Here is a 17,033-nt window from a genome sequence, read left to right on the forward strand (position 1 = left end):
TTTATCTTCACTTAACTGGGTTAGAATAATGCTCATTAAGTAGTTCATATGGTTTCTGTTCTTCAATTTTATTAAAACAAATTGCTTCTACTACAGAATTACTGATTAAGGAAAGATTTTTGGGTCGACATGTGTGGTGAGTGTGGTCGGGGTGGCGAGTCTCTCCGCTTGAGCTACCTGCCTGCTGGCTCCGGGATACAGTGTAGTTTTTAGTTTTATTTGTAAACTCGTTTTTATGTTCTTTGCAAGGCAGGTTTTACTATATCCCCGAACGAGTTTACAGGATGTTATGTTATCATTGTCTTTTGTGTCCACGATATTAGACAAGATATGATTAAAATTGACAATTGGGTGGCCATTTTTATATTGTGTAATATAAAGGGCCAGACATGCTTAGCAGCATGCCCGTAAATTAATATGATATGGGCGTTCGGGGATATATTGCGTGCTTGAGTTAAGCAAACGTTAACACAGTCTTCTAGTTACACTTACAGTTAACAGATAAAAGTTTTTATATTGTGACTTGTTTTGTAGGTCCATATACTGGTATATATATTAGGTGCTTATTTCCAGGAGAGATAAAACGTTACCATCATATTTATATCAAAGTTTTAGTCGCAGGTAATTTACCTTACTTGACACAATGTGCAGGTTAGAGATGTAGTTTACAGGAATTGTTGTTACTTGTGGCGACTTGTAGGGTGAGGAGCGTGGGGGTGCAGGAGACGGCCGTGATGACCAACCTGTCCCATCTGAGCCCGAAGTCTGTGAGGTTGGTAACCACAAACGTAGCCACACATTAAAAAAAAAAAACTTTTATTTAAGTTCCTGGCAACTTAGGATGAGAGAACGCATCTGTTTACGTTATTGTCAGTGTAGTCATGGGCTGCATTGAAGATGTAGCTAACTTACAATAAGCTAATTAATACTGTGTCTGTGTATTTGTCAACTACGGTAATTCTTGTCTGTTCTATAACCTGGCAGCTAATTAATTACATTACATTCACGAGGTAATTTTATATCATATGCAGAGTGTTCCGTAAATACCTTTCATAAATTAGGCGTTGTATTCATGAAACTTAAATAAAGATAAATGATCAAGCTGTCAGTTCTCAATAGTTTCAGAGTTACAGCACATGACATGTTTGGTAGGAATGTGATGAAACCTATATGGGGTGTATATGAAATATCCAATACACTGTGCTAGTGACGTTTATTAACAATAATAATGCCATATGATTTGTATTGGTATTAACATTTAGAGAAAATGCTCAAATTCCGTCCCTCTTGCTCAATGCAGGCCTCAACCCGTTGGACTTGTGAGTGTCGCACACGTTCACAGACCCCAGGGGTGTTGCGAATGTTTGTCACACTGTCCTGTACACGGCGCACAATTTCTCACGGTTTGCGAATCTCGGTAACATAAACCTTGCTTTTTATGTGACCCCACAGGTAGAAATCAAGGGGATTTATGTCCGGTAACCATAGGTTTCATCACATTCTTACCAAACCTGTCATGTGCTGTAATTCAGAAACTTGAGAATTGACAATTTGGTCATTTAGTAATTTACATTTATGTCTCAGGAATATACCCCCTGAATTTGGAAAGGTATTTGCGGAACTCTGTATACAGTGTTTGACCACATGGTCAAGGTAGAGTGCTGTACTTCAAATTTTGCTGAACCTTTAAGGCCTTCCTGACCATGGCAATTTTAGTCCCCAGGTCTCTCTGGCCACCATCTTTGTGTCTTGACTTTGAAAGTCACCTCAAGTATTTCTTTTTACATTGCTATTGGTGGTGCTTTCCATGAACTGGTAAGAAGTTAAGGGTGGTATTAGAATAATTTCAAGGCCATTTTTAATCTTTGTGGTAGGTTTAAGTGACCTAGAAAGATGGGTTCTCACATCTCCAGTTTTTGGGAAAATATTTACGAATAAGTCATTGAAGATCTGGATCCTTAACTCATGTGGCAGTTGTCAGTTTTCGTCTCACTGAAACATAAGCTTCTGATTTTTTCTGAAACATAGTTTTAATATTGTGTTTGTAATGATAGTACTATAGAAACATGTATATCATGATGAAGAGTAATAAGGAGCCACACTCCTTGTAGATCTCACCGCTGGAGGACATGCAGGAGCGCATCAAAGGCATTGGTGCTGCGCCCTTCGAGAAAAATATCACAGATTTCAAGGTTTGACGCTGTTACTGCTGCGCTGCTGCTGCTATTGCCGCTGTTTCGCGTGTATATTATTTGTGCTGTATGGCAAGACAGGGAGGGACACACCCACCCAGGCAGCCTACTCAAACCCTCACCAACACCCACCTGCACTACTAATTTTTTTCTTGAATTTGAAACATCACTAAAGTCGCCTTTGACGCACTTGATTGGTTCTTAATGCGTGACATCACTAAGCCACACTGATGCCCTGCTGTCAACATTACACACACCACCACCATTACAACTAGCTTCTCGTCTGTATCTACAAAATCTAACATTTCCATTTTTTAAGTTATTCCAAGTTGTAAGAACCAATCATGTGTGGATTATTGGCTGCACTGGTAATGTTGTTTGTAGAAAAAATATTGAAACGAGTCCCTCAAAACATAGCCCACTTTCGTGGGTAATATAGAGTGATGTGGGACAGTGAGCATGGGTAGGCAGTAATCTTTTTTCTTAAACCAGAAATTTTGTTGTTGAAAGAAAGTGCGGGATAAAAACGAAACCTATCTTAGCTGATTTCAACCCTAACCTAACTCAAGTTCAGGACATACCGTGAGAGGATGTATATACCCCTGGTAGTTGAAACAGCTAAACTTAAACACATCATCTTACCCTCACTTAATTGGGTTTGAATATCGTTCATTAAGTAGTTCATTTAGTTGCTTTACTTTATTGTTTTTTTTTTTTGCTTCTACAAAATTTCTGCTAAAGGAAATTTTTTAGGGCTGACAGGTGTGTCGAGTGTCTTTCAAGCTTAAGCTTCCTGCCTGCTGGCTCCAGAATACAGTGATTGGTCTTACGCACAAAGTAGTTTTTTTTTTGCCATCTGTATTGTATTTTTCTTATATTTGTCAATAATTTCTTCATTTTATTATTCACAGTTTCAGATATATATGTGTGACCACAACAACAAATTGATGAACCGTAGTTATCCCTCCAACAATATTTGGCTCCTTCAGTTCTAAAAGAAAAGGGTTTCCAAATGATTACAAAGTTGCCATTCAAAGCAGAAGGATCACTGCACCTTAATACTGTAGTTTTCTCTCTAGGTAAATCATTCTCCACTTTACCCGATCTCAGAAAGTAAGACCAAAATTCATTCTTCGTCAGATTTCACCACTGTCCACCATTTTTGTCAGACCTGCTGCTCAGGTGGCTGTATATGCTCTTCATTTATCTTAAAGTCTTCCCTTGCCAAGGAAGAAGGCAAGATTAGTGTAGTGTACTGAGAAGTACTGTATGCTACAGCTTCCTAACCATTCCTTCCATACGTCTAGACTATACTTTACACTTTCGGTCCAGATTACAATGCAAACAGAAGACTTGTGATATCCTTAACGTTGACTGATCGGCAGCTTCCTCAATTTATGAATAACTGTAACACATTTCTGGCAGGATTTTCCATCAATGAACTACTAGAGGATTTGTTTAATGAGGCAGTGAAACCATGTCCATTTGAAAACATGGAACAGTACTTTACTTCAGACAACCAAGGGTGAATGGCAACAGTTATATCATTTGGAAACTTTTCATTCAGAACTCAGGTTCCCGATGTATGATGGAAAGTTAACTACAATCCGTGGTGTTTCTGCTGTGTCCACCATTATGTGATGGATATGATTGACCTGGTTAGTTTAACATAGTAAGGGATTGTCCGCTCTCCTCGTATCCTAGGAAGGGAGTCCACATTTATTCTCTCTCTTTTATATGGAGTTTGTAGTTTTATTTGTAAACGTATTTTTTATTTTTTTTTGGAAAGCAGGTTTTATTATATCCCCGAACGAGTTTACAGGATGTTATATTATCATTTAGTCTTTTGTGTCCACGACATGGCTCCTACTTCTTGTGAATGTGATAAGTTGCAAAACGAGTGTGATATCAGACAAGATATGATTAAAATTGACAATTAGGTGGCCATTTTTATATTGTGTAATATAAAGGGCCAGACATGCTTAGCAGCATGCCCTTAAATTAATGTGATATGGGCGTTCGGGGATATATTGAGTGCTTGAGTTTAAGCAAACGTTAACACAGTCTTCTAGTTACACTTACAGTTAACAGATAAAAGTTTTTATATTGTGACTTGTTTTGTAGGTCCATATACTGGTATATATATTAGGTGCTTATTTCCAGGAGAGATAAAACGTTACCATCATATTTATATCAATGTTTTAGTCGCAGGTAATTTACCTTACTTGACACAATGTGCAGGTTAGAGATGTAGTTTACAGGAATTGTTGTTACTTGTGGCGACTTGTAGGGTGAGGAGCGTGGGGGTGCAGGAGACGGCCGTGATGACCAACCTGCCCCATCTGAGCCCGAAGTCTGTGAGGTTGGTAACCACAAACGTAGCCACACATTAAAAAAAAAAAAACCTTTTATTTAAGTTCCTGGCAACTTAGGATGAGAGAACGCATCTGTTTACGTTATTGTCAGTGTAGTCATGGGCTGCATTGAAGATGTAGCTAACTTACAATAAGCTAATTAATACTGTGTCTGTGTATTTGTCAACTACGGTAATTCTTGTCTGTTCTATAACCTGGCAGCTAGTTAATTACATTCATGAGAGCTGGGTTACGTTTAAACCACTAGCTAATGTTATATCACGTATACAGTGCATAACAACATGGTCAAGTTACAGTGCTTCAAATTTTGCCGACTGTAATTAATTAAGCAGATAAAGTTGTTTCGATATACTGTACAGTACCTGTACTTACAGTGCCATAATTTATTAACTTTATGTAATATAAGTCTACATGGCAATTATGCAGTAAATATTACAGCTTCTGGTGGTTACCAAGATGCATTTTCTTTAAAAAAAGTAAAATAATACATTTGTCTCTCTGCTTTATGAACATTAATAAACTAAATTTTCTAAATTTCTGCAATATTATAACTTCTATACATGCATGATGATGGCAGGTTGAAATTATGAAATCTGATTTATTTACAAAATTATTGATATAACTGATGTGTCCTCCTTCAAATGGTGTTATGAGAGATGCGGTTGATTCATCGTTAATTATTGTAGCAGCTTCAATGTATTTTAGTAAGAAATTGTTGTTAAAAGCAAATTTGAAAGATATGCAAGTTGCTTTGAAAAGTATTTTTCCTCTTTAATTGTCTTTTTATTTGAATAAGTTAGATGCGTTCTCACATCACAAGATTAAGGTACAACTCATCTCAACAATATTTGTAAGCTTTATTGCTTGTGGTAACTCAGTTCTCGTCTCTGGAAAATTTGTGTAATTTTTTCTGGTTTGATGAGCCAATTCTGGATATCAAGTTTGTGGTACAGCAATAGTGCCTTAGAGACATGGGTGATGTGATTAAGTGGAGGTAATAAGAAGCTACACTTCTTTTAGATTTCGGCGGTGGAAGAACTACGAGAGTGCCTCAAAGGGATGGGTACAGTGCCCTACGAGGATAATACTGAGAATATCCAGGTGTGATGCCGTTGTTATTGCTGCTGGTGTTGCTTCATATGTACTGCATATTTTTAGTGCTGCACACTGCACAACGGGGACAGAAACACCCACCCAGGCCACCCACTAACAACACCTACACTGCTGTTTTTTTTCTCCAAACAGTGAATTCAGTGTTAAAACAATTAATTGGTTTTGAGATAATTGCCGCCGGTGATGCCGCCACCATGATGATCCTCTTTTTTACTTAACCTTTTGAGATCAAAAAGGTTAAGCCATGGTATTTAGAGGTTTAAACCATCGTTCTCAAAGGATTAACCAAACTGAATGTATGCAAGTAAATTTAAGAAGCTCGAGGTATTATTTAAAAATATATAAAATCTTCACATTGTGAGAACCAATTAAGTGCCCTAAAACTGGTTTCATTAAGTCAAGTATGTCATTTGTGGACATTAATCATACCCGTCTGGCCCCTCACAACTCCCAAGGTGAATACAGTGAGAGATGGGCTGGGAGAGTCCCGTGTGTCTGTCGTGGTGCGTGTCGCCGGGGTGAGGTGGGCCATCCCAACGTGACAAAGCTTCTTGCCTCCTTTTACAGGATAGTTTGTTTTTTGTTTTTTGTTTTTTGTTTTATACAGAGTTGATTATTACTTGTTTTATGTTTTCATTATATAATGTTTGCTAATGGTTTTTTTTTTTTGCATTCTTAAGCTTTATGTGCTGTATTTACTTTTTATTTGTGTATTTGTGTACCAAATCGGTTTTATTACACCGCGTACACAGAGTTTACCAACCTTAATTATATTTATTAACTTAAAATTGAGTGCTTTTATTTTTAATGTGCCTGAGTTGTAGCAGGAACTTTGATTTTTGTCTGTATTGATAAAATCTTTATAACTTATTTGTCTGTGATGCTGTATATTTAAATCATGGATGCGAATGTTTAGTAAATAGCCTATCAAGTTTATTATGATGACCAAGAATAAAATTGATTGAAATATGTTGACCTTAAAGTACTGTACGTTGTTGATGTTCATCTCTTGATGCACAATTCACCAGTACAGTACTGTCACAACACACAGATACTGATCACCAACAACTGATGGTCCCGCCCACCTTCCACTATCGGACAACTGAGGTCTATCTTGTGCTGCTTTGTTTACTTCCACTCCTGACTCACACACACACACACACACACTAACATCTGATGCTGTCTTATCACACTGTAGTTCTTTGCATAGTTTGTAGTATTGACTTCGTAGTAATATGGTAGAAACACACTTTTTTTGTCAGTGTTTAATGTTAAGGTGATAAGGTCCTCCATTACTACCTTAGCAATCTGTTCATGTTGTCTTAACTGTCACAGTTGTTAGGGACACTCAAAAGTGGCTGGAGCCACTTGTTACTATAGTCATGAAAATAAGACAATAAGTCCTATAACAAAAGAAAAACTTTAAACTTGACCAGCATGACTACACCATCACCACTTTTTTTTATGCGGAGAATAGCCCACTCGGGCACAGTTCATTGACCCACAACGGCGCCCAAGGGGCAAACAAATTAGAGAAAAAAGAAATTAAAAACAGAAAAGAAAAAGATTATATTAATCTACACCACGAAGATGCCGGAAAACCAGCTTTTTGAAGTGAGCTTGATTGTATGAGTATGGAAACACAGAAGAAGGCACAACATTCCACAGTTTGGCTGTGTGAGGAAAGAAGGATGGACTATAACGGGTTATTCTATTGTGACCGACATCCACTGACAAACGGAGGGCAAGACGTGTGTTACGAGCCCACGGCCTTGCCGGCGGTACACAGGATGCCAAATCCACCGAGCATTGCCCGTTAAAGTACCAGTAAAAGAGAGAGAGTGAAGCAACATTGCGGCCAAGAGAAAGGGAAGAGAGATTATCAACTAAAGGAGGAGAGTTAATAAGATGAAATGCCTTTGATTCCACCCTATCTAACAGTTGGACAGAAGAAGAGCCACCCCAGATATGAGAGCAGTACTCCAAGTTAGGACAAATGAATCCCTTATAAACTTTAAGCAACTGTTCAGGAGGGAAGTAGCTACGTCATCTGTACAGAATTCCCAGCTTTCGGGAGGCAGCTTTAGCAATGTTGAAATTAGAGGAAATGGTGAGGCCTAGCATATCTATTCTAGAATGTGGCAGAATGATTGCGTCCTAAAATGTGATTGGTGGAAGATCATCTAATTTGGAAAGTGTAATTGGTAAATACTGAATTTTATTACGATTGAATTTAACCAAGTTTCTGCCATCCCCATTCGGAGATGCTGCACAGATCCGCATTGATAGATGTAATGATACCAGCTCTAGAAACAGATCTAGTTTGAGAATTAGAGGGAAGGGGAAAATGTGAAGAAGGGTGAAGAGTAGAATCATCAGCGTAAGAATGGATATAATTAGTCATAGTGTGAAGTAAATCATTGATAAAAAGAAGGGAGAGAGTAGGTGAAAGAACTTCTGTTCTTTCACCTACTCTGTGGGACACCACTATTGGTAGAGAAAGAGCGAGAGATTGATCCTTCTACAACAACTGCCAGGGATCGGTTCTCAAGGAAGCTAGAAATTTGAGAACAAAGTGGGGGAGAGAAACCATAAGAGGAAAGTTTAGAAAGCAAAGACTTGTGCCATACCCTGTCAAATGCTTTGGAGATGTCGAGGGCCACGACGAAAGTTCCCCCATAATCCCCAGTAGATCTCACCTGGCGAAAGCCGTACTGGTGATCTGACAAATGAGAATGGCATTTAAGGTGACGGAGAAAATGAGAGTTTAAGTTAGTTTAAAAAATCTTAGAGAGGGATGTAGTTAGGGCAATGGGGCTATAGTTAGAGGGTTTGGAATGGTCACCCTTCTTCGTGATGGGCTGAACCGAGGTATGCTTCCAAGAACAAGGAGGAGTTTGAGTTTTGAGGCAAAGGCGAAAGATGCGAGCAAGCACAGGGGCCAGAACTTCAGTCCACACCCTCAGAACACGAGGGGGTATTCCGTCCGGTCCCTGCGCCTTACTCACATCCAACCTGGATGTCCTCTCCTCCTGACCTCAAACTTCGCCTCTTGTCCATTCTAACTTGTTACTCATCTTAAGCCTCCTATCTCATTGATCATTTTATCTGCTAAAATGAAATGATACAGCAGTTTTTATGTTATATTTGAGAGATCTAATTAATGTTTATACTATGATATAATTTTTCTATTTAACTACTGTAACACATGACCTGTAGTGTAGGCCCTATGTAAATGCCAAAGACGAGCTGTTTTGGTTTGTCATCAGTATGATGGGGCATGAATGGTGTATCTTCACTGTCTCCATTGCTAGAGGCACACACGAGTGGATGGAGCTTGATCAGTAGTTCAGTTTTTGCACTACTTGAAAATAATGATTATTCCTATGTGCAGGGTATATTGCGCAAGACGAGCCACTCCCGCGATAGCATGAAGAGGAACCAGGATGGAGCGTCCAGCTACGCCAATGGTGACCATGATATGCCCACCTCCCCCACCTTCTACGAGGAAACTGAGGAGGCCATGCTCTAGGATACTTATCCTCACACACACACACAGGAGTATCATGCCAGGGCTGTGTTGTATCTAATAGAGCAGAACCTGGAGACTGTGTCATTACAAGGTCAAAGGAATCTAGATGTGAAATAATATCAAGGAAACATTTTTCACTATGAAATTGAGGACCGAGAGGCCATGTTATAACAAGAATAGGAGAAGTAGGAGGTCTTGCTGTAACAAAGATAGTAGGGATGGGAGGCAATGGTATAAGAAGGATCGTCAGATGAGAAACAAATTGTTTTGAGGTGGAGGAGAGTGAAGGGCGACTTACATTAAAGTTGACCCATTTTCATTCTGGCATGAAAAAGGGAACACAGTAACTTGTTCAGTAGGGTGAGTTTGATGATATGTTTAGAAAGTCTGTTTTATGACTGATCGATTGACAGGTTATGATAGTAATTGGCAGGCAGGATCAATTTGTATATAAGAATTGTTACACGCATGACACAGTATAGTCATGGCCCTTGGAAGCGTGAAATTTTCATATCTACTTACTTGTGTCATAACAGCGAGGTTGTTGAAACCAGTGTGATTCATGACTTGTAAATGAGAGGCTACTAGGTCGATAATTTTTGTGATCAGTAAACAAAGCACCAAGAAATATAGCCTCTGGTATATATGTAGCCCATATTATGTACCTAAAGTAAAGAATCCCCTAATCTAAACCAACTTAACCAAGGTACAACTAGCTACAGTAAGATACATTGGTTGGCATTCTTATTTGGACGCTTCATTACCCAGGGTATAGATTTTAGGGTGGCATGTGGCATTTTTACCAAGGGCCTTCTTGTTCGGCATTTTCTTTTCAGTGGCCTTATGACCGGCACCCTATGACAGCAAAGAATTTAGGAAGAAAAATGTATTAATAATAGCACCTGTATGTTCCAGCATGAACAAGTGATAATAACAATGTGTTAGAGGTAAATAGTTAAGTAAGGTGGATAAGGAGAATTTCATCTTTATTTTACCCTTCACCTCAGATTACAATTAAGAGCTTTTGCTAGATACTGTACTTCAAGTGATACAAAGTTAGTTGCTTAACAAATAGGGAAAAAATTTTCATAAATGAATTATGGTTTTGGATAGTGATCAATCTCATTCGTTATTTGGAAGAATTATATAATCTTCATCAGTCTCAAAAAGTTAAGATACACGTAAGATTAAGTTAAAGACAATATAAGATACAACACCGGATTAAGGAACACAGGACTCCAGTGATATTTTATCCTTTTCAATCGGAGCTGACAGATCAAATGGACCCCAATCCCAATAGATACCACCTCAACCTAACTATTTGGATTAGGGTTCATTAGCCCTGGGCCTAATCTGAATAATTAGGTTAGACTGGGGTCAATTAAGACTGGGACCCATTTGACTTAAAATCATAAACCGTGTAACCTTGTTTGCGAGTGCCACTGTACAACACCTGTAGTAAGACACATGATGTACCATTGTCTTTGAGGGGCTGGATCTGCTTATTGTGTTTTGTATTGACACAGTAGTTTCACATCCAGATCATTTATTAAGAAACAACTGTATAAATACATTGATTTACTTATTTATGTATATAAAGGCTTTCAAGTAGCAGAGTATTTGAAGAAGTTTAACTTACAAAGGAATAGAGAATAAATGTTTATAATACTGTATTATATTCATAACAATCATAATTGTGAAACAGATTAATAAGACAACGAAAACCAGGAGAATTTATACAGTTGTACTCACAAAATTATAACTAATATACAGGGTATTTAATAGCTGTGGGTATATTTCATGGGTTTAGACAATTATTTCACAGTTTATATGTACTGTATTCTCTGTTAATATAGCAAATTTCTGTATTATTCTGCAAAGTAGATATTTATATTGTGAAGGAAATTAGAAAAATTATTATAGATTTTTATTTTAAATAATTTATTTACTTAGACATATAATACTTAGAGACACAGGAAGAATTATTATATGTACTTATGCTGTATTTTTCATTATATATTAACCTGTAAAAATATACTATTACCTGGAATTTATATTTTTACTGATAGCATTTAATTGTTGTATAAGGTAGAATAAGTACACTACAATATACTGTTCCTAATAGGTAGCCCAATTTTAGTCTTGGATAATGTGGTGGCAGAGACAGTAACCTTTAGTGACTGACATATGTAAGAAACAGACTCCACACTTTTGTATTAATGCAGTGCAGTACTGTATTCACATTAATATTTCTTTGCTGATAATTTCGGAATAGACAATATATGTTGCTGATAGTATAGCAAGATCAACTTATTTTTGCTGGTGTTACTGCAAGGTAAACATACTGTATATAACTGGCACTGAGACCAACATCATTGCTAGTAATAACTGAAGATGAACTTGAAATACAGTACAGTACTTGTATGTCATTAACAACATTTGTTTCCCTGTAGTGTCCGCAGCTTGACACATTTTGCTGGTCAAGATATTTATCGTTTCAATTATTCCATCATAACATAATGTAAATGTTGTGCTGTTATTATTGCTCCTTGTAGATAAGATTATTTTATTGTTATGAATTTAAAAATCAAATTACTTTTGTAACATTAAGCTCTGCTTACGTGTAATTAAAGTACAGTACTGTATAAGCAGAAGCAGATAGAAGTACGAGTACTGTTTACTGATGTTAATACAAGGTACTGTACAGATATTTTAGTTCTGTATTACCTTATACTGTATCAGTGTTTGTATACAATATATATTGTTATTATACAATGAATGGATTGTTGTTGTCTTATGATCAGCAATATGTTTAGTTATAGTACTGTAATAAAACGTTTATATAATTGATAGTGTATACTGCACTGTGAAAAGAAGTACGTATAGTAATATAGTATGTCCTCACACACATATAATGTAATTGTATTACTGAAGTGAGTTCTGTATATGAAAACTAAATTTAGAATATGATTAGCAATCGGTTGCCAGTGAATTTTGCATTCACAATACTGTAATCTTTCACAAGGCTCCTAGCATTACTGTTAACCTGCCATAAAGATCCCTTCTTACAAGGATTATTCCTTGTAACACAAGATGTAAGAACACAAATACAGGGTATGTTGTCCAAAATTGCATCAAATTTACATTTAAGATTGCTATATATTGATTAAAGGTAGGAAATGAAATTAAAGAAGGGAACATTTCCCAAGCGATTCTGTACTGTACTTTGAGTTTATCTCCCAGTTGGTGTTATGTGAATGTATAAGGTAAGGTAGAGCTTTACGGTAGTGGAAATTCGATGGTGTTTTTGGATGTTGGCTTTGAATTTGAGTCAAACAGTCGGGTACATGACTAATATTCATTGCAGGAAGATTTGTTAATATAGGCCTTGTCTTTAGCTGCTTCATTTTAAACCACTTAAGTTTTATGTGAACAGTATGTGTTCATAATGCTAATGTAGGTTGATTGTAGACCAAGTCTCTTGTTGAAATATTGATGATAATGTGTCTTTAAACTTGCTAAATGATCTATTCATAGGTATTATACTTACACACCGTGAACTTTATTTAATACTAAATTTTGATAATACAGTTAAACTGCAGTTTTCACTTAGTGCAGTTTGGCAGTAAGTTTTTATGGATGTGTTCATTTCTGTCATCAAATAGGGTATTGATAATAAATCCAAGAAGGACATGCCATCCTTATACGACTTTGTGAAGGCGGTGCCCCGCATATACAGTGGCAGTGTACAAGTTTTAAATGATCAATGGAGAGACTTAGATGTGATTGCTATACCACCCGAGATTAAGGACAGCAGTGGCATAGTGGACGTTTATACAAAACTGGGGGAACTTAAGGACGGTGTAGGTGTTTCCCAATTTAAGGACCTTTGTACATTTGCTTTGCAGGTATTGTCTCTTCCAACATCCAATGCAGATGCAGAGAGACTATTTTCGAAATTGAATTTAATGAAAACAAAATCCAGAAACGCTCTGCAAACTCCCTCTATTAATTCATTAATAGCCTTGTCTGAGGCTGTGAAATTCCAGGGTGGATGTATAAATTTTACACCAAATCAGAGGATGCTAACTTCTATTTGATATTTTTTGTTCAATTAGTGTTTAATGTTCCCATGTTATGTTATAATATTATATGGTTGTAGGGTTTTTGTATGTGCATATTTATAGTTTGCCAAGACATTACAATAGTTATACCTAATATTCATGCTTTTTAATGTCCATTAATACCCAGCGAAAACGTGAGGAAAAATGACGTCATAGAGTTGAGGAATAAACGTCAGCGCTCCGATGGGACTCCGTCAGTTGGACGATGACGTCAGTGTGTGAAGACTTTACTTTAGTTGACTGGTACGTTTTTCAATGCGTTTTGGAGAACGAAGCCGCAGCCCTTGACATCTTTGGGCTCACAGTGATCTCGTTTCGTCAGTAAAGTGTCCGAGAGATGTGATTCTAAAGTGTCAGTACCGTGTAGATCGCCATGGGTGGTACTGTGGTTAGCGACGGACGTTGACGAAGAGAGCTGGACATCACTATCCTCCTACATCTTTTAATTAAGGTAAGCTGCTGACACACAGGGGGGGGGGGTCCACCTCATGGCCAGGAAGTTAAAGGCAGGTAGTTAAATTTTTAATCACCCCATAACTGTTCTTGAATAAGTTAGGTTTGGTTTCGTATGTTTTTTGCGTTTTACTCTCCATTTTTTAAATATCCATAACTTCATTTCTGACGGCAATGAAGGTAATATTCGTATATAACGTGATGAATTACGCCATAAAAATCTATTTTCAATAGTAAGTTAGGTGTTGCCAACTAAATATTTACAGGAACACCAGTAACAGGCATCTTCCATATTATCATCTGGTTATCGAAGTCGGTATTGTATGAGAACACCGCTACTACCAAAAGGAGTTGCTCGATTTCGTTATTTTTTTCCACATGTTATTAACATTATAGTAAGTATTTTAAAAGAGGTGACATTTACTGGAAGCTGACCTAACCAACCAAACCTACCAGCCTTAACTAACTTCATTGCCCGGGGGTTATTCTCCCTGGACCCTCACTATAAACAGAATGTGGTAATTATATAGGACTAACCCGGATTTTCATTGTTATATTATGGTGGACCACTTGTAGTTTGTGGAAATATGTAAAAAAAAAAAAATAAAAAGCAACTTAACATTTGTGGCTATGAAGAACAGACCTAACCAACCAAACCAAACAAACCTACCTAACCTTATCTAACTTCCCTGGTAATTTAAACAGAAAGAACTTACTATGTTATGGTGAGATTTGAGATGATACGGCCGCATCGGCGCTATGCAGCCCGGCGGTTAAGTCCTATATATTAACCCAGAAAGTACTTCTTTTGATATCTGGTACCAATGAAAGCAACTTTGATAAAGCGTCATGGTGTGATTTACGTATTTTTGTGGACGTGAGAGTATGCTAAGACCAAGTTGGTCGGATGCAGGTGACACTCGCAAATTTTTCGGAGGCGTATTTACGGTAAATAATTAATTTCTTCACGTACAAAGCAAGTAGAGACATCATTTTAGTGTCGCAATCAGTTTTGCTCCGTATTTTACACCGTAATTTCCCCTCATCCTTTTGCTTTACTCCGCAATTTTCCTCACCCTTCATGCCCTGCCCACTGCAGGAGATTTTGGCCGTAGATATAAAATACTTATAATTAAAAAGAAGAGTTGTAGCCTGTTTTAAAATACTTAATATAAACGATAAGAACATGTGGAAATAAAGAACGAAATCGAACAACTTGTGGTAGTGATGTTTTATAAATTACCTCAATCTTCAGCGTGTGAAAGAATAAAACAGCCACCAGATTCTATGACAAGGTGTATTCATGATCCGTTTTTGAGTTTAAGAATTTTCTGGAGACCCGACTTCAACTGTTGACATGAACTGTACGTACAATTGTAATACATCAAGAGGTAATAGTGGATAACGGTTAACACCAGAAGGAATTTATAGAAATGGTTATTTTTTTCAAAGATGTTGTAAAAACGACACAAGTTTCTCGTTTAATTGGAAATTTATAATGTATATTTTTCATTCTTATTTACCTTTACCCATAAACATTTGATAGAGCGCCTGTATGCCGATCTGAAATACTAGAATATAAATGGAACTTAAATTCGTATTTCGTGTCCGTGTATGAGCGTTTCATTCCGAACATATCAAGTCTTAAATCAAAATATTTGGCGAGTTAAAACTTTAATATTGGTAAAAATAAAAGTTTTGCTTGTTACTACATCGATTCACTGATTAATATACGATGATAGGCTGTGACTGTAAGGAGTAATATTGGCAGATAGATTGTATATGTTATGAAGTGTGTTCCCGAAAACCTTGAAACACTCCATAATTAAATCAGTTGACTATATACGGTACATGTTTAAGTTGTTAGAATTATATATTTCAAAGTAGTCTATGGAAAAATATACTTTTGGGGATAATAAGCATGGCAGGGTAACACGACCTGCTCCATGATTTGGTTCGTGTACAGTATTCCATATAAATTCAAGCATTTCCTGGTATATAGGAGGTGTCTCGTTGAAATATCAGCAACAGCAGTTGTTGTTACACTTAGGGGGATGTTGCTCTTAGACGAAATAATACAACACATCGGATTTTGTAATACCACACACACTAAAATTGTTGGAAAGTTATGTTTAATTACCCAAAACAGTTCCAGGGAATTATGTATAATTTTAGTTATGAATAAGAAATTATGACCTAATTGTTACCATGATTGTTAAAATATCGTTTTTTTTTCAATCCAACATGAGTCAGTGATGCAATAGCAACATGTAAGTCATAAATGTCAATTTATGATTTGTTATTGAAATTCATTTTGTTGGAAAAAATGACGGAGACTGAGAATGATTAGAATATTGGTGGAGCATAAGCTTTAAAACTTAAATTTTCAGGTAATGTCATTATCATTTCCATTTTTATATTTTACGGGGAATAGCCCACCTGGGCACAGGTTATCGACCCACAACTAGGCCTGGGGGGTATAAAAGTAAAAATAAATTTATAGTTTATTACAACTACAGTCTAGTTTATACGTCACCCTTTAAATAGTGTACTATAGTGCCTTTGTCCCAGCTTGAGAAGAGATGCCCCTACCCCTTCTCAAGAGTTACATCTGATTGGCTGTTGCAAATCTGTCCGATTTCGTCCTGAAGTACTGATGTATTTCTAAATGAATATATTCATAATCGTTGGGATGACTGTTTCTGACGAGAAAGATATTTAGCTCAATTATATAAAGATACATTCATTATTTCAAACATGAGCACGTAGGAAGTTTACCAGAAATCTTATACATGGATAATATTAACTGATAGCAAATTCACGCTTTCGGAGGACGCATTATAATACAGTGGTCCCTCGGTTAACGAGCACAATCCGTTCCAGCAGGTTGCTCCTTAACCGAAAAACTCGTTAACCGAAACCATTGTTTCAATGGGTTTTTGGGTAATTGGTTCCAGCTCACCGAAAATTGCCTAAATTCAACAAAAAAGGTAAAGTACACTTACTTTGAGGTGTGTATGTAGAAGGTTCCTGGATGATGATGATGGGAATTAGAATGGGGGTGGAGGAGAAGGGAGAAGAGAAGGCATTGGGGTGGAAGAGAAGTCACCCCATGGCACCATTTCACCCATAAAATTTTAGTTCTCTTGGTGTAATTCAAGATTATTTTCTTTAAATCAACACTGCACTGCATTATATATTGTCAATATGCAAAATAAATTTCAAAATGACCAATAATTTGCTT

The 17,033-nt window shown here is 37.0% G+C and overlaps 1 protein-coding gene across 2 annotated transcripts in view; it reads left to right on the top strand.

The window, feature by feature from the left end:
- Positions 1 to 13,432, top strand: part of LOC121865188 (neither inactivation nor afterpotential protein C-like) — a 57,589-nt gene extending 44,157 nt beyond the window's left edge. For both annotated transcript variants that reach the window (XM_042364501.1, XM_042364502.1), the window contains one exon: positions 9,075 to 13,432. In XM_042364501.1, coding sequence (XP_042220435.1) covers positions 9,075 to 9,212 — 138 coding nt within the window. In that variant the 3' untranslated portion in view covers positions 9,213 to 13,432. The remainder of the gene's footprint in view (positions 1 to 9,074) is intronic.
- Positions 13,433 to 17,033: the final 3,601 nt, after the last annotated feature.

The sequence above is a fragment of the Homarus americanus genome, unplaced genomic scaffold, assembly GCF_018991925.1.
Source record: "Homarus americanus isolate GMGI-L3 unplaced genomic scaffold, GMGI_Hamer_2.0 scaffold18547, whole genome shotgun sequence".
Lineage (NCBI taxonomy): Eukaryota > Metazoa > Arthropoda > Malacostraca > Decapoda > Nephropidae > Homarus > Homarus americanus.